At 35.8% G+C, this 19,928-nt stretch overlaps 1 protein-coding gene across 4 annotated transcripts in view; it reads left to right on the top strand.

The window, feature by feature from the left end:
- Positions 1–19,549, top strand: part of LOC111510103 (pinopsin) — a 116,321-nt gene extending 96,772 nt beyond the window's left edge. For all 4 annotated transcript variants that reach the window (XM_074185190.1, XM_074185191.1, XM_074185192.1 and 1 more), the window contains exons 6-8: positions 5,566–5,796; positions 8,868–9,151; positions 19,447–19,549. In XM_074185190.1, coding sequence (XP_074041291.1) covers positions 5,566–5,796; positions 8,868–9,146 — 510 coding nt within the window. In that variant the 3' untranslated portion in view covers positions 9,147–9,151; positions 19,447–19,549. The remainder of the gene's footprint in view (positions 1–5,565; positions 5,797–8,867; positions 9,152–19,446) is intronic.
- Positions 19,550–19,928: the final 379 nt, after the last annotated feature.

Genomic DNA, 19,928 nt, shown 5'->3' with positions numbered 1-19,928 from the left:
ATAGGTAACTTTTTAGTAAATTCCAAAGACAAAATTAACAAATTACACAAAGGTGGAGTCTATAAGCTTGACTGCTCTGATTGTTCTGCATCTTACATTGGTAGAACCTGTAGACTTCTTTTTACTCGTATTGATGAACATTAAAAAAAACCTGAACAATCTGCTTTTGGCTATCACATTAAATTTCACAATCATAACTTCAGTCCTAACAGAAATTCCAAAATATTACCTGAAATAGATAATAAAAATTCCTTAAACATAGATTTCCTTCCCCTTTATAAAAAGATCATGAATTGTTGATAAATCAAATTTATTACTAATATACTTTATTTTATACTGGCTTCTCCACAACATAATTATTTTGAATACATAATGGATCACTCCTCAAGTTGGTACCATTATTTTAACATCACCCTTGACACATCCTCTCACAAGTTGCCCTTTTTTCATATAATTCTTTGACTGAACCACATGGCCTCAAACCAAAAATGTAATTTCTTGGCTATCAGCTTATTTTGTTTTATATAAGTCAAATATTACAAACATAACCTTAAAAAAAATTTTGCAAACTTCAATTTTCAAAAAACTTTCTTTTCAATTAGATCACTTATTTTCAGGTGAGCACTGATGACGAAAGTCGAAAACGCTTCGCAATAACTTTATAATTATACACTTTCATACAAAAACCTCTTCGATTCATTTATTCAATAAGTGTATTCAGCTTCCCAAAATCTATTTATCAACATTCAATTCTTGAAGTGAAGAGGACGATGCTATGACGCTGGAGCTAGCTGTTGGGATTATTCTTTCAGCAATGGCCTTCCTATAAGAAATAGATTGATCGATGTAACCCTCAGCTACTGTTGTAGACTTCCATTATCTGTGCTTCTTGATATACGTTATATATGCTCTTGATTCTGCTAGCAAAGAAGCAGAAGACCTTTTGAAATAGTGACCTGTATAATCCTTTGGTTCCGGGTGATTCAGAAACTCAGCAATGGTGGGTGGCATTTTCCCAAACGACTTTATGTCAACTAGGTTGGTACTGTATTAATGGGTATTTTAGAAAAAAATGATAACAGAAGGGCATAATGCAACGGATTCATCAAAATTGTCGTCGTTTCTTCCAAAAAGGCAAAAAGAACGCCCGTTTTTGTATGTGGAATTGAAACAATCAATAATTCATCCATCAATTCAATGTCTTCTATTAATAAATTGCACAGATCTTCATGCCAGCAGGCTTCATATATTCCGAAAATAGTAGCTGCTTTTATCATCAAATATATTCCATCTGGCGCCTCATTTATAAACCTCTGAACTTGTTCAAACGTAAGGGTTTTTGATTTTTTAGGGCTATAACTTTCCTTTTTCCTCTATTACCCTGAATGCTATTACCTTGAAATATTTGATTGTAAAAACACCATTTTTGACGAGCGCACTCGACTTTATCATTGAGAACTTGCTCCACAAAATTGACGAGTTTCATATTTTTGATTTCTATTCTAGATAGGCTAAGAAGACAGTTTCCCTTAAATTTTCTTCGACGTTTCTAAGTCTACACCAGCTAAGAAAATTAGAATATGTGATGTCGTACTGCTGAGGAACAATTCAATTGAAGCTTCTTTGTAGCCTCTTCGATATCGTCAGGAACACACAATTCCTCACTATTGTTCCCCATTACGCAAGACATTGAACACCAGCAAGAACTTTAAAATGTGACTATGAATAACGCGTGAGCTGTAAACAATACTGTTTTTTTTTTTTTTTTTTTGGAAGCAGATGATTCGGCGTCACCTGACACGGCCACTTCACAGCAAATGCGATAATATGAAAATGGTTAACTGTCAAAAGATGTGAAAATGTGTTTTATAGAAATATTAAATTTATCTATTTTATAACGAAAACAGGACAGTTGTACAAAAAACTTTGTATGATATTCGTGTTGAAAGTAAGTTTTATTTTGTTTGTGAAATTGCTCAACTCGCTACGCTCATTTTGCAAACTTTTTCACTCACAAAATGAAACCTTACTTTCAACACTCATTTCATGAATAGCTATTCTCAATGCCACATTGACATTTGTAAAAATTATTCTCGAGTCCATTTCGAGAAAAAAACTGTAAACAAAACCTAAAAATATTGTGAAAAGTTATGACTCCTCTTTCATTCACTTCAGAAAAATTTCCAAAATATTATTACAATTTTAACTTTTCTAATATAATTCAGGAAATTATACACCTGTTACATGAACTTCAGTTAAAAGGGGAAGGAGGCCAGGCTTCAACCTGAATAAAATCAAGATGGATTCGATGTTACATGAACAGTGCAATCCAATGTTTATCAAATACTGGAATATTTGGAAAAGGATGAGTACATGAAAGATATCAATACTAATATTCCTAATACGGGGGGTGCTTCAATCAAAACTTTCGCAGAAGTTATCAAGGAATTTCGGTCAGAAGATTCATCTGATAGAGCAGTAAACACAGTCTCCTCAAAAAGTCCGATTCAGAGTTTTGCCCCTCGATTCATGGGTCATGCGCATCAAGACGCCCATGAGTTCCTTCGTAATCTTTCAGAAGGTTTACATGATGACGTTAATAGAATTATTGAGAAACCTAAACCGACTTCAACGGAGATTAACGAAAAATTGAACGACAGCGAAAAAGCGCAGGAGTCATGGCTGATTTATTTATGTACATATAACTCTAAGATTGTAGATAATTTCGTTGGTCAATGAAAATCCACGATGAAGTGCACGCATTGTGGAGACTCATCTGTGACCTTCGATCCTTCCTGGGATTTGTCACTCCTCATACCACAAAGAACTGGCCAATCGAATTCATCACAGTGCTTGGATTCCTTCACAAGAGAGGAAACTTTGGATGGACATGAAAAACCGACGTGTTCAAGTTGCAAGGAAAGAAGAAAATGCACAAAGTCTCTATCGATCCATAAGTTTCCCCGTATTCTTGTCATTCATTTTGAAAGATATTCTCAAACACAAAGATTTAGAGGCAAGTTAAATGTTGCCATCGAATTTCCTCTAGATGGATTAGACATGAACAATTATGCAGCAGAAAATGTGACCCTTGTCATTATAATCTATATGCAATTTCGAATCACAGTGGATCTACCTACAGCGGACATTATACAGCATTCTGCAGACATCCTCATCATCCATTCGTGCCAGCACGTGGCACGAATACAATGATTCCCACGTGTCACCAATTTCACCAAAATCGCTTGTGAGTGGAGATGCATACATCCTCTTTTATGAAAAGGAGGAAATAAGTTCGCACCTTTGAGCGTTTTGAAATGTTATTTTTATACTGTTGTTTTTAATGTTATAATGAATTAGTTATGTAAGATTTATGTTATATTATATGTATGAAAATTTAGAAAACATTGATTATTGATTGGGAAATTCACAATTTCGTTCCGTTGATGACTTCAAATGTCAAAAGTCCATTTCGAAGCACTACATGATCTTCAACTTTGACGTTTGGTTTGGTCTTGAATTGAGTTTGCCCTCGATAATACAGTGATTTCATGATTCATTATTAGTAGGAGATTACAGCCGGTTCTCAGCTTTCCCCAACTACTTTGACGTAATTGATAGAACCAACGTATTTGAAAAAACACACTTGAGAGAGATTTCCACTTTACCGCAGTTTTGTGAACTATCAAGTGGAGATCGCCTTGTGTTAGCGCAACGAGTTGGGATTGGTGTTGAGTTTGCCTAGACGTCAGACGGCTCTTGACGACCCGAGAGGTGGCAGCATCCTTTTATGCAATCTTCCGATGGATGAATCAAAAACTTTGGTATCGGTCCAATTTTTCAATCAACATCCCAATCATCTCATTTATGGATGAAATGTGAAAACTAACTCAATTGTGTTTTCATGCCGGCAAAACTTTGTGAACTATGACCTGAATACCGCTTATTTATCACTCAATGGATTGATACAAGTTGAATCATCACTAGTGAAATGCATTAAAATACGTTTGGGTTGCCATGTTTTGAATAATTTCTCATTTCTCACATCTTGTGAGGTGTGAGGCAGAAAAGCACATATCGCTATTGAAGCTGTTACCCATTAGAGCCAGCTGACGTGACAGGCAACCCCACCACTCCCATTAAGATGCGCTTATAAAAGGCGATATGAGCTGGCAATGGTCGTTGAAATTTCACGTGTAGACGTATGCACTATCTGCCACAAAAGGTAGTCTTTCACTACAAACACCTGACGTTACAGGCACCACACCCCCAATCCCAACTCGATGTGCTAACGGAAGGCGATACAAGTAGGTAGTGCTCGTCGGAGCTTCACGGAGTGTAGAAATGTGCACTTTCTGCTTCGAAAGGTAGCGTTCAACTTGAGGTAATAGAAAGAACCACTCCATAGTTAGTGGATCTTGATTGAATGCAGATGTGTGTGTACTCTCTACAAACTTATACAAAATACAGATGAAGGACAATTTGTCTTTACCGTGTATGCAATCTACCCTTTCAATTTCGAGGTCAAATTACACGTTCTGATTTATATTGCATTCACATAGCTCTAAGACGCCCTTCAAGGTTGAACGTCAAGGTCACTTTCTTGATACAGTTTTGAAAATCAAGGTCGACTTTCACGTTCTAAATCATGTGATATTGCACAAAGTTAAATGCCGTGTGAAGTTAATCAAGGTCGAAAGTGGTGATGGATGAAAGTGGCGTTATCCACACTTATGCACCATACACGTTTTCTATAGTGAAAACTCCAACTGGAAATGAGGGAAAATCAAATTATAGTTTACAAAATTCTTTGCATGTAGTATAACAAATTACTCATTGGACGAACATTAAGAACTCTCTAAAAAGTCGTTCCGTTTCATAGATATGTATTATCAGAACATGTAAATGATAATGACCATGAAATATATTATTACAATTTCACTTTCTTTTGTACAGTATCAAACCAATTGAAAAATTATTTTTCTGGTAAATGTTACGTATCAAGAATGACGATAGATTCATCAATAAAAGACCTGATTCAAATAATCTCAGCCAGAACTGATTTTCATCTCTTTCTCTTTCTCTTTCAAGCATAAACTATGCTTGAGGAAGCACTTTGTGCATGAGGAAGCTATTGTATAGCGAAACACGTGTCGCGGTTTTTGTAAACATTTACTGCTTCCTCAAGCATAGTTTATGCTTGAGCAAGCTATTGTATAGCGAAAAACGTGTCGCGGTTTTTGTAAAATACTTTTATAATGAAAATCATACAATAAACTGTATTGATTTTTTTTAATGATAAATACACATTTATATGAAATGGCTACTTTTCCCTACGTATGTCTTAAATAACATAACATAAATACTCTTGCCTTCTCTATTTTCATAATAGATATATTTTTCAATACAACTTTTCCAAATGATTTTTTTTGTATCAGCTTCTTTATTTCAGGAAATATAAAAAATATCTTTTTGTTTCATCTCATGTACATTAAGTACAAGAAAAAATAATTGGTTGATACTAGTGAAATCTTGGTTTCGAAATACTTATTTTTTTCTTCCCAGAGTAAAATCCACATGGGACAAACAACGAAAGCAGAAGGCCGAGTGGCATACATGGTCTTTTTGATGATCGTCGCTTTTATTGTTGCGTGGTCGCCCTACGCAATTTCGGCCTTGTTAGTGCAATTTGTGGATTCGTCGTTCATCTCTCCAGCCGCTGGCGTTGCTCCAGCCTTGTTAGCGAAGAGTAGTATATGCTACAATCCAATTATATATGTGGGCCTAAACAGTCAAGTGAGTATCTGAAAATTTGAAAGAAGTTAGTGACGTCAAGTCCAATTAAATGCGATCTGTGGATATCAAAACTTATTGTTGGGTCATCGGAATAATATACCCCATAAAACACATGCTCTCTTCTACATCTGAAAAACGAAGACACGGCAGTGAAAGTTAATGTGTGATAGAGCACTCGTTCGGATGACAGAGGAGACTGGTGTCGGTTGTAACAATTTTCACAAATTGTTTTTTTAGGCCAGTTGAACTTTTTGAAATTTTTAATTCACTCTAACCTGTGCTAGGTACTCTATAATAGAGTATCTTCATCTCAGAAGCTAACTGAGTAATACAGAAATGACATTATGACCCTTCGATGTAGTAGAACATATATTTCATACGACGATGATAGAAATGTTCGCTAGAAATAAAAACCGTAACAAATCCTGGTAACATGTTTTAGACAAAAAAAAAACGTATCACTCTCAGATCCACGATTGAAGTAAATTTAGAATGAGCTTTTATTTGTACAGTTTTGATATGTCCAATGCTTACATTCGCGACAATGTCACCAACCTACGGAATCTGATGCATATGGACCACCACACACCAAGCACAAAACATTTCCATCGCATTTTCCATTTTTTCTTGCATATTCTGGATGAGAACGATATTTTTTGGGAATTTCGTTCAAGCTGGACTTTACGCTTGACGGTATGCATTTACTTTGAATTTTCTTCAATCAACATCTTCTCCGGTGTATCAATTAGTATTGCCGTCTTTCATCTCCTTCTTCCTCATTTTTTGAGTTTGATCAGATCTGCTTTCAGCAAGGGCTTTATATCTCAAAGCAAAATAAATGCTGCTGGATTATTAGGCTTGAGTGAAAAAGTAGTGAGCCTTTCTGGTGATTAGGTAGTGGATGGACCCGGTTGACTTTACACGTGACTGTTGTTTGGAACTGTACATTCTGGTTGATAATTAATTTTCTACCGATAGGCTTCTTCATCAAGAGCCTATCGGTTACAGCTGATGCACTAAAATCACTAACTCTAAAAATATTCCAATTAAAAGGCCAAATACATGTGCAGGAGAAACCAGCAATAATATTGGCTGGCATAGTGACCAAAGGAAGTGATGTGCGGAAATGAAAGTACGGAAATGAAAGTAGAGTAATGAAATTGGTTCTGCAAAATTGTATCAGAGAAATTGAAATATGAGATGATTGGTTGTCTAACAACCAGTTGTGCTTGTATTGTCTAACAATGCAAGCACCTTGTTGGCTTCACTTGGTCTATGTGTTTCACAAAATGTTTCATAAAATCAAGAAATTCATTATCCTGCATCCATCCAAACTTATTTCCAGTTCCTATACATCCAACTGATCCATCTCTAACAGAGTGATCTTGAAAACGTAACTGTGGAAAGATGAATATTCGAGGTACGGTATTTTCTACTGCATTACCCGCTACACAGCTTTACTAGAGTTCCGCGTTCTGGAGATGATATGAATTCCACCTTCTTAGTTTCTTCCTTAGCTTTAACTATGGATGGTTTCTGAACAGTCGAAACACTTTTGCCGACAGATATACTTTTGAGGTTCAAAAGTATATCTGTCTAAAACAGATGACAATTTATTAAAAAAATTGCTTACATTTTCTCTATTCTAGTTCATGGATTGCGAAAGGCTAGTATCATCGGGCATACGAAGACTCGAATTTGGATTTCGTCGCATAAAAGCATTATGCCAGTCTTCTCTTGCATGTCCAGTCATGATTCATGAGTAGGATAGGTTATAACAATTTGCAAATTGAAAAGCTAACTTGTGAAGATTATTTGTGTTTAATTCTTAATATGAATCCATAGGCCTTTTGCGATATTTAGCGAGCTGTAACTCTTGTCCTTCATTGCATATTCTGTTGTTAGAATTGTATACAACCCGAAGCTGTGGGTTTTCACGTAACGATTTAAAATAGCGATATATAAAGAAACGTGGCACATACCACAATCTTCAGCCACTTTTCCAATAGACTGATTGGTATCTATTACCCTCCCAACTACTTCTTCATAAATAACTTTTGGTGTTAACCCTCTTTTCGTTTTTTGGGCTTGGCGCCACCATTTTTGATCGATGTGAGAAATGATTCAACTTCATTAGAAAACAATATATTAGGTGTCAATTGTAACATGTTACAAGCGACACTGCAATGTTTCTTACAATCGACACCAAGTTAACCTATACATAAGAAAGATGATTTTTGTATACTTTTGCTTTTCGTAGAAAATATGAGCTATAGTAAATGAAAGTATAGATGAGAAAAAAGACCTTACTTTGAAATATTACACTTTGAAATATTTTAGAGTTGACGTTTGAGAGGGATAATCAACAATTTGTGGAACAATTGAAGTTTACTTTTATAGTCAAATACAAACATGTGACTGTAACTCACGCAGTAGGCTACGGCCAACTCTGAAACTACGTTGGGTGGTTAGTGGTTTTGATTTAATTACGAATATAGGGTCAGGATCACTGTGGTTACAATCGACCCCTGTTTCAATTGACACCAGTCTTCCCTACATAGAAGGGATTTACAGACGTCGGTATTTTTGTAGACATCAGGAACAATTGATAACATATTATTAAACACATTTGTATTGATTTTTTGAGTGAGAATCAACTGTATTGTAGAAAATTCAAGTGATGAAAATGGCCGATACTAGATTGAATTCCATAAAGTATTCAAGAAAAATTGTCTGATTTCCATTGAAAAGTATCGATTATACCTAAAATGTTTTTCTGAGGCGTGTTCATAAGGTGTGAACATCCTCGAAAAAGCTATTGTATAATGAAACTTGCAGTTCCAGTTTTGCAAACTGTCCAGTGAAAATCTCACGACGAAGTGTAAATTGCATTTGTAAAACGATATAAATTAAACAACATATGTAAAATAACTTTTCGAGTATTGTCGATGCATTCGATGAATGTCTTAACTTTGACGAAATAAAAGTAGATGAAAAGCCTTCATCACTGATATTGAATTAAGATAGACACGTTGGGAATGAAAAAATAATAAAAATTTTTGTTGTTTCAGTTTCGACAAGTTCTCAAAAACTTCTTGGGTATGAACGATAACAACGTGGGTAGTACCTGTGAAACGTATGATATGGCAGTTTCAAAGTTCGTTTCCACTACAGTTGTCAATAGTCCGGTGAACGGCGGCAGGGTGACTGTCCACACTCCAAGAAATATGCTGCAGATAAAGCAAATGAGAGAAAAAAGTTCCTTACTGAACGATATAAGACTTAATAAAACGAGGTTCTTCGAAGAGTATATTTGTGAGAGTGCAAATGGAACTTCTAGTCGAATATAGAGTGAGTGAGTTGGCAAATTGTAATTCCTGATGACAGGCGGACTATTCTTGTCAGAGTTTTTGTACAGACCCTACTGAAAATTTGATGTGATTATATTGTGATTGTATTTTGTGAAAGATAAGCATTCTACAACTCTCAGAAAAATTATTTCAATTGTTGATTCACAACAAAAGGTTGTATCTGCTTTCTTCAAAAAACCTAGTTTACATATTACTAGTTATAGAGAAAATTAATTTTGTTTTTCCAAAAAATTTGAAATGTTAGCCTGGTTAATACAACATTCAATTTCAGTCGCAGAAAATTGGAAAAAAGTTTCAATATAGCGTGTTATGTAATGTAATGTAATGAACTAAGCATATAAATTGATAGAAAGGAATCTGAAAAAAATAATTTTGGAAGTTCAAGCCAGTCTCGGATATACCTACACATTAGGAATGAACTTACGCCTCTCAGAAAATAACTACTCTCCTGGCTACCATCACGAACGGTATTGGATTATATCCGACAGGCGACAGTGCAGAAATCATAACAGAAAATTTCCTGCATATGCAATTGGCAATACAACTGAAAGAGTCGACCCTCAATTTTGGAACGGGCACACTTGCAGACCGCTTTCGGGCTCCTTAGCCACTCGTCAGTGCGAAATAGTGATCACCATCGACCTAAAGTCATTGATATTCCATAATTAAAAATCGGCGGTCATCTTGTTTTCTGGCGAGTTTTGAATAATAAAATCTCTGTCTCTTTCATCTTGAATTGTTAATTTGGATCTGAATGTTGTTTTTGGAGCGCGGTCCTTTTGGTAGAGGTCTTTTCTTTTTGTGAATAGCATTCACGTAGCCTCGAGATTGCAATCTCACCCCGTGACGAGGTCTTTGAGGTGTTTAGTTCATCTTAGCTGGGGGAGTGTTGACCGTCAACATATTTTGTAGAACGGGAAAGCTCATCAGCAGGGCCTGCAGCTTGTTGAAGGCCATGCAGAGGTCGTCAACCGAGCTGGGGTCGCTGCTGTTTGTGGTTTTGACGGCCTCGCGCAGGAGACTCCGTTTTTGATCAGGTTTGTTTCTGTCGGCCTTTTTATTTGGGCTGGCGGATCTTTGGCCTTAGTATTTGCCTTTCTGTTCTTAGGGTGCTCCGGGCACCCTTGGTAGTTGGCTGGATGGTTCCCTTTACAGTTATAGCATTTAGCTGGAGCTTGTTTCGGCTTTTTACACTCGGCCGTCATGTGGCGGCTGGCGCATCTTAAGCATGCTGGGACTGCCTTGCAGTTTTTCAGCGAGTGCCCATATTTCTGGCAGCGATAGTACTGTCCTACTGTTTACGCAGCCTCTGGGGCTCGCTCTTCACCTTGACGTTTAGAATCTCCCTGACATCGTATACGTGGTTCTGTTTCCTAGAGACTAGAACCAGTACTAGCGAGAGTGGTTTCTTATCTTGTTTTCTCAGCCTGGCTACCGATATGGTATCGAATCCTTTGGCTTTTAGGTCATCTTTGATTTCGTTGATTTCAAGAAATTCAGGGACGCCTCGAAATACAACTCTCAGTAGTTTTGCCTCCTGCATTGTGTATGTGTGATGCGGGATGCTCTCTTTGACTAGCATTTTGGCCATTTTTCTAAAGTCGTCCGGGCTAGCGGACTTTCACTCCGTCGTTGGTGTTTACCGCTTTCGTGAATTTTATGTTTTCCCTTGCGGCTATTTCGTTGAACTTGGACCACTTGTATTTACGTCTTATTGTAATGGGTGGGGGTGTAATTGTTTTGGGGCTCGTTGCCTGTGATGTAGTTGGCATCGCAGCCGCTTCGTCGTGAATTTCGGTTTCCATCTCTTCAGATGGGGGATTTTCTACGGGTTCCTGAGGTTTTTTCCTCATTGGGTATCTGAATTTCTTTGTTCTCAAGGTGGTTGGCTCTGAGTTTCTTGGACTTTTTTCGCGGGATTTCCATTTTTCCTGTTTTTGACGCCGCATTTTGTGCCGGCGTTTTGGTCTTTTTCGCTGGTAGTTGTTGTTTTGTGGGAGACTTTGTCTCCGTAGGACGCTTTTTATTAAGAGTCGCCTCTTCTTCCAGACTTTCTTCAGAAGAATAGCCTAGCACGTTATCTGGTGATTCGTAACCACAGGCTCTTTTTTGTACAAGTTCCTGTCTCTTTTTGCGCATTAATATATGCGTGGATACGAGTTCCTGTGGGGAGACTTCGTATAAATCTAATAATTTAGAAATCATGGCCAGAACCATGTCTCTCTTCTCGCTACTAGCACTGACGACAAATGTGTCAATAATTTCGTCCATTTTTGTATGTTACTTCTTGTTATGTAATCAAAATTCTTTTTAGAGTATTTCATTCCTCGCCTTGAGTTGAAGCGAACAACAAAAATGTCACTCCATCTAGTGGACGAGGTACTATCCAACTACATATCTGAAATTTGCCCGATTCCTCTGAATAAGGAAAAAAAACTATATTATTAGTCAGTGAGCTATGCTTGAAGACCGGCAGTAAACAAATCTAAAGAAATGAAATTTAAATGTTCAAGCTGGGCTCGGATATACCTACACAGTAGGTTGAATGGACTGACGCCTATCAGAAAACAACTACTCCCCTGGCTAATGCCACGAACGGCTTTGGATTATATCCGACAGGCGTCAATCCAGGAATTTTCACAGAAAATTACCTGCATATGCAATTGGCAATACAATTGAAAGACTTGACCCACAAGAATCCCCGAGTCTGAGTGAGATACATTGATGACACCTTCACAGTATGGAGCCATGATAATACAGAACTAGTCACCTTTCTGAAGCACATCAACAGCGAAAAATTTTCCATCACCTACGCATATGTATAACGAAAACCTACTCAAACAAATCCAATCACAATCAATCTAGTGTGTCGTGCTTTCGGGTTCTGTAATACGAAGGAAGATCTCGAGAATGAATTAGGCATCATCAAAAAATCTTTAACGAAATGGTTACTTCAAAGTGATGGTGAAACAGGTTTTGGCTAGACGACAGCCAGAGCCTCACAAGGAAGAAAAGCCGTCACAAATAGTGCTTGACCTTTCCTACGTCAGAGGTTTGTCGAAAAAATTATAAAAATTGGGTCCAAGTACAACATTAGTACCTGCTTCAGATCCGGGGACACCATCCGTAGCAATCTCACGAAAACCAGGCCACCAAAGGCAATATCGAAAATTACATTTTTTGGATACCCTGTGAGTGAGTCGGATAACCTATGAGTGCGGCGAATCATATATCGGTGAAACTGAAAGGCCATTGAAAATTCGCATTATCGAGCACAAGAAAAACACACAGCGAGGAGAAACCAGCGAATCTAAAATAGCAGAGGAATTTTGGACTCATCAACATAACATCCAGTGGTCCCGAGCTGAGATCATCCACAGAGAGGAACACTAGATCAAGAGGAAGTTCGAAGGAGATGCAAATATATTGTACAACGACATATTCTGCAAAGTCAGCGTAAATATACGCAAAATAATACCTACTTTGTGGAGAATACGTATCAAAAATGATACAAATGTGATAAACTGGAATAAACTCTAATTACATTTCGGAAAAGCAGAAAATCTGTAAAATTCTCAATCTAAGATACATATTGGTATCTCAGATGAATCAGGTCATTTCTTTCATTTATTTTTTGATCAAAATACAAAACAGCCAATACTGGCTGCTCCACCCACCCAAGTTCATGAAGTCTAGACCATTTTCAGTAATATGAAAACATCCAATCGTTCGAATCGTGCAAAAAGGGGGACAGTTGAAATCGTTCGAATGACCTATAAATAGTCATCTCTCGGATAAATATTCCAGTGATCACCCGATTGTGAATACTGACAATCGAAACGTCGTGAAGTAACTTGGCTTGAATCCTTTTTAATTTTCATTTCATACTCAACAATTCAATTTTTAATTATTTTTAAATTCATTTTTATTTTATTGTGATTTCATTTCACGGTGTATTGCTTGATTTGGTTGTTATTTGTAGCTTTTCCTTTTGATCTTATTTGTTCATTCAGATATTACAAATCATATTATGTATTATAAGACAATGCGAGTCCAAACCAGTATGAGTTTCTAAAGACAGAGTTATTGGTTGATACGATTTTCATTATTATTATTTTTTTGGTGTAGTTCCAGTAAGTTGCTATATATGTTGCTGAGATTATCAATGTCAATGAAAAGGTGAGTAGAATTTTTTTTTCTGTGAAATTTTGATATTAGGGTAAATTGGTTTATGTTCTGTTTCTATAGAGTGTTGTGTTAATGCACTTGATTTCTTATTGAGTTTTATGTCACTTTTATGTGATGTTATTCCATCATTAAGAATTCTAGATTTTGTTTCAATATAATCTAAGTTACAATTGTTACAAGGAATGTTATAAATTACATTCGACTTTATGTAGTACCCGTTTTATTTTCAATTTAGTATTCAGATTTTTCACAGTTATGATTTTTTGTTTGCATATTTTGATATTTTGTTCATTATGAATAAGTTTTATGTTATGTTGAAGATGAATTTCCAAAATTAGGTACAGCTTCATGAGAAAAATCGATTACTGAATTATGAATACATTGATTGTATCAGAAATTGTATTATTGCCAGTACTGAATATTATTTCATTCAGGAGTTTTCTGGGATTATATTAGAACGACATCTAGAATTTTTCTTGATGATAGAATACCATCATAAACGAGTGATACAAAACTCAATGAGGAACGGTGTAGATTAGCACAACACTTTATAATAATAGAACGTGAACCAAATTACTCTAATATTAAAGTTTTACGTAAAAAAAAAATCATACACATTCTTGTTGATACGGTCGGAATCAATATGTCTTCTGATTCTATGAATGGAAAACTGACATTGATAATCTCAGCAATATATACAGTAACATACTGGAACTACACCCGAAACATAATGATAATAATGAAAATAGTATCAACCAATAACTAACTTGCCTTTTGAAGTAAACGATTATACTATCAAATCATCATGCTATATTGATGAATGACATTTATGTTAAGGTATGATATTGGCCGAACGAAAGAAAGAAAAATCCACAACTTAATAAATTCAAGGGCCTGAAAAAGCTTTCTATTGAAAGCAAAAGCTTGGCAAAGTAAAACAGAGTTTTGGTTTTGATTTTCGACTGAGGAACCTCATTGATCCATTTTTCATTCGATGAGATAATCCACTCACAATCACAGTGAGAAATGAGGAAGTGAAGAGTGAAAAAAAGGTACCTTCAGAAATACTAAACCTAGAAAAAAAATAACTGAAACGTTGTAATGTTGAAAAAACTCTTTGACAAACAGAAAAGAGAGATGATGTATTTAATGTTCGCTGATATTCAATATTGATACTTCCACTACTAATGGTCAAATGTTTGGAAAATATTTGTTGACCTGTTTTAGGAGCAATCATTCTAATTAATGGGAGATAAACTGGGAAACATCATATAAAAAATAATGATACTCACACTCTCAAAAGGAATTATTTTGCTTTCGTTTCACAAAAGACTTTTCATCTTTTGATTATAAATGAAATCAGACTGCCGATACAATATTTTCAGCTGATTTGTGAAGGGGTGTTTTCATCTTCGTTTGAGTGTTTGGTCGATCCCGTTAATGACATCTTTGTTACTATTTATTTTCGACATCGCTCATTATTTCAGAGAGTAAAGAATTTTATCATCACATAGTGAACATTTTTCATTCAATCTTCAGACTCTCATCTAAGTATTAGTTTTCAGCATCAAAGATATTTTTTGGTGAATAATAATTTCTGGGAATGTTACCGAATTAAGATTATTTTTTCAAATGCTGTATAGATTTCACTAAATCTTTTCATCTATCCAAATTTCAAGTGGAAATACACGAATTATTTTAACTGGCATCAGGCTTCTGACAATCGGATATCAGCTCAATTAGCAACAAGAAAATTTTTTACAATGAAAATAATCTCTTCAATTGTTAGCATTCTATTGAGCAGAAATGTTCGAAAATTCTTTTGTGTCAGATTTTTTCATATGCCAAGCTTTTTTGATTGATTTGAATATGTTCCATTCATAAAGTCTCGAGAAGATAATCATTTGGAATGGAATTCTGGAAATTTATATCCGAAATCCTTAGCCGTGCCTACAAATGTACGTTGATAGAAGCTAAAAGCTCGATAATTCTCTGTCGTTTCTACAATTTCAAATTGTTGTTCATATACCTATACCTATATGTAACAACCAATCCAGAAATTGACACAGTCACCGTGAGGTTCCCATTGGGATCCTCTAACTATAAACTTATTTCAGTGTTGGGTGAATTACCGATAAATGTTTGGGAACAATCTAATCCGCGCAAAGTTTGACATTACAGATTAGCTGAATGGGACGATCTTCAAGATCATTTCCGAAATTTTCCCTGGATTAATATTTGTTTGAACTCTGAATATCCATCAACTTGTGCTTCTGAAGTCAAAGAAGTTATTCTGTCATGCATGTATGCATATATTTCTTTTTCGATGAAACGACCTTCTTACTAACTTGCTATCCAATCCCAACGAGTCTAGATCCTTCTGGTCGGCAGCTCAAACTGTTATTCAGAACTTTACAAAATACACAAGTTCACCACTAACACAAGCGGATGGTTCAATTGCAACAACAGTCATAGAAAAATCAAGTGTAGTAGCTGAAAAATTTCCGTTCCACTCCCCAGTCAATTTTCTGGGGAAGCACCACCCACTATTCCCACACTAGAATCCACAATACCGAAAATTACTTTTCGAAAGCGTTTAGTCAGGCGAATTTTGAAACAGATCGATATCTACAAGGCGTCTGGCTCTTATGAAGTGACCGTCATTGTACTCAAAAAGTGCGTAAATGAACTCCATATTTTTAGAAGATTGCTCGCGTTCAACCTATTCCCTAAAAGGGCAAGAGAAATAGTCAGAAGAACTATAGATCAGTCGCTTTGATATCAGTGATATCAAAAAGCATGAAAAAAGTGTTGAGCCACCATATGCTCAAATATTTAGAAGGCTTCAACATTTTGAACGGATTATCAAAAAGGCTTTCAGAAACAAAGATCAACAGGCAACCTTCTATCGTATGTCACAAATATTTCAAATAACTCAATCGAAAAACAATCACTCAATCAACAAGCAACTCAATCTAGAAACATGGGGAATCAAGAGCTATTGCGCTTGATATTTCTGAGGCCTTTGACCGTATGGGGCATGAGGGTTCGCTGACCAAACTTCGATGCTAAGACTTGTTGGATCATTTTTGTGTATGGCGCTTCAACTTCCTGAAAGTTGCCGTTGATGGATATCTCTCGAATACTTTCACCATCAACGCTGAGGTTTTCCAGGGATTCATATGGTCTACATCCCCCTTTTTACTGTATATCAACGACTTATTGAAAAAAACCAAGAATCCACTATATTGCATTGCTGACGACAGCACACTTGTCTCGTCATTCCATTTGGATTCCAGCATAACGGCTACGGAAGGTTGCATATCTTAATGAGGAACTAGAAGTGATTCCGAATCAGAGTGAAAGTAACCAGGTTCAATTCAATGCCATAAAAACCCAGGCATCGGTTTTGTCCAAGAAGATAAATGTCTCTGAACCGGATATAACAATGTGAGGTCAGACAATTCCGCATTCTGCTTCGATAATTTTGTTGGAAGTTAAAATGGACTCTGAAATGTCATGACGCTGGAATTGCAACTGCTGCTTCTTGAAAGTTCGGAAGACTGTTCCGAACGAAAAAACTGTACACACTTCAGCTTCATAAAGCTCAGATCATATCTTTTTTGGAGTATTGTTCTCATGTATGAAGCTCTGCCCCCAAAAATACCCCGAAGTTGCTGGATTCCATCCAGAAAAGAGGCATCCGCCTGATCGGAGACGCAAATATTAGGTGCAACTTCGAAAGCCGGGATCATCGAAGAAAAGTTGCAGATGTATCTCAACTCTATAGATACTTTCATGGGAAGTGACTTGGCACAATCGATTTCACCAAGAGCGGTACATATCAGAAATACGCGACAGACTGTGGCTGCTCATTTTATTCAGGTTCAAGTTAGTACACCTCGAACACAACTGTTTTTAGAACTCTTTCATGTGGAAAACTGCGTTTATATGGAATACACTTCCTGACAATATTTTTTCAAATGGATTTAATCTCCAGCGATTCAAATCCAATGTGAATTACTATTTTCACACAGGCACCGCTCTGAGAGAGCGTGTAACCTAGATAAAATAGAGCCTCTCTAATTTCGCTATCATTGATCAAAATAGTTACATGACACCCATATCACTTCAAAAGTTACTTAGTAGGGAAGTTTCCCCTATAGAAACAAACTATGCTCGAAAATGTAAATACGATGATTAGTTAAATAGGTTAGGCGACAAGATGATTGTTAACAAAATAAATATGTCCTCACCTGAAGACGATTGTGGATACTAACAATGGAAACGGACAATGGAAGTCGGTACTGGTAGATATAATTGAAAATGAAAAATTGTCAACCACTTTTAAACAAAATCAATATATACCATGTATTTAAAAAGAAGGATTTTTCATTTGCTGTTCTACAAGCAAGCTACAGTTTTTTATGACCATGTATGATCGACAATATGTGTCAATTCTGACAATATTTTGATGTCACAAAATTGAAAAACCATTTAACCAAATAAACGGCAACACACTCCAACGGGTTCCAAATGTTTAATATATGTTTATCAGGTATGAAATGATAAATGAAAATGAAATGACAAACCATATCATTGCCAAACGTCTGGGTGTTTGTCAACATTTGTCAGTAAACTACTTGGACCTGTTTTTTCATTTGTCTTGGTTACGTGTTTTTATTTGTTTGCATGATACTGCGGATTATTTAGCGCACTATTTTCTCTGGTGGAAGTTTTGATTTGTTTTCGCTGCGACAGGTCCGACAGCAAGAAAACGATGAAGAAATCAGGTGTTACTACGGCTGTGGAAGTGAATGCTCTGAAATACGAGAGATTATTGCTGGAAACCCCTCGTAGTAATCTACGATTGGAAAGACTGTATCAGACTCAATCGATAACAAAATGGATACCTCTCAAATTGAACCCATGATAATCACCTTTGGAGAAAGTGGGATGGGGGCAATTGCATACAAAAAAAATTTCAAAGAAACCTTTTGTCTGGAATTTGCCAAACTGAATCAATATATAGAACCATAATGTTCATGATTTGAGACGTAGCTCAAAACCTCCAGCTCACAATTTCAAAAGAAAATGAATGAAAAAATCACTCTGCAGTATTTTGATACTAATATCAAGGTACTATGCTCACTGCCGTCGTCGTCGTCGTTTCGGCTCTTAATAAATAGGCAACTAAATTGATCATTGTATGCTCACGTTTGTTTTTCGATATTCACATTTTCAATTTATAACTGAATTATTTCGTTCTAGTCATAACGAACGGAGGTGAACTGGACGCGACCCATAATCATTCATGTATTATGAACGCAGATAACTTATGGTTTTAACGATTTATCCATTGACAAATAATATGTCGATAATATGTTGCCAGTTATTTTTTCGTCCTATATTGACCAAACAGCTAATCGAAATTTTTTATATATATTGATATATTAGTAAACGCCTGAAGTCTGTTCGCAACCCATGTATACCAAACGGCATTTGAAATTTTTTTTGTAAAAAATGCCAAATCATGTAATAAGCAAAATTGATAACCTTGCGTTATCAATATTTTGATATATGACAGGCATATGCCACTCTTTTCGTAATTTCATAGTGCCAGACATAAATCAAAAGTTCACCGTACCTTCTACATTAAACTCAACAAAAATGACGTCACTTGACTCATCGAGTAGCAAATCAGAAATCCTTTTGTCATCCAGTAGTACCAAACGGCGTTCATCAACTTCATGACTTAAGTGCCAATTCGTATAAGTAGATATTTTTCACAATGATTTGTTAAAACAATCTATTAGGTTTTTCGAATACTGAAGTAATATGAGGATGAAAATAAAATTGGTTTTTGGCTGAAAATAATTCAGTTGTTGCTGTATATTGAAAGATCAAAAGAAAGTTCTGTGTGCTGTTCATATGAAAAAAGTCTTTCGATACATAATCAAAGATATTGCACCGAATTTTTTTTTGGTGTTTTATGACTTGAAGCCAAAGTAGCTACCATATTATATGAAATACAAATCTGCTGCACGAAGTATTACCTGTTGTTCAATCAATAATTTGACTTCTTTTCCAGGTAAAACTCGCCGCTAATGCAGGACAATATTTGATAACTGTTGATGAAGTATTTCTGCGATTTGGATGTTCAAGTATTTTCAAAATAAAATCAATAAAATATATGTATAGGTTATGTAATATTTTCTGAGAAAAATCCCATTTTTGTCAAAGATGGCCATTTTTTCAATTATTCATCATCATACATATCATCGTTCGGTTCATTTGGAATAAGGGTAATGAAAATATCTCTAAAAATATTTTTGAACTACACAATACGTTCAGAAGTTTTTCCAAATGTGATTTGTATACAATAAAACCAACTTACGATAAGACAGATATTTCCCGATTTCCTTGAATCTTATAAAATTTTATAATATTATATGTTGGTTCGATTAAAACTATGATCGATGATGATACGAAATAAATAAAATGATTTAATATTGCTGTGAGTTGTACTACACATACTTTTCGAATGAAATATACTATATTTTTGTACGATGT

Source organism: Leptinotarsa decemlineata, unplaced genomic scaffold (genome assembly GCF_025532065.1).
Source record: "Leptinotarsa decemlineata unplaced genomic scaffold, Ldec_3_MD MMD2_tig00026369_RagTag_RagTag, whole genome shotgun sequence".
NCBI classification, from domain to species: Eukaryota; Metazoa; Arthropoda; class Insecta; order Coleoptera; family Chrysomelidae; genus Leptinotarsa; species Leptinotarsa decemlineata.
The sequence above is the reverse complement of the archived record's forward strand: the minus strand, read 5'-3'. Positions and strand labels throughout refer to the sequence as shown.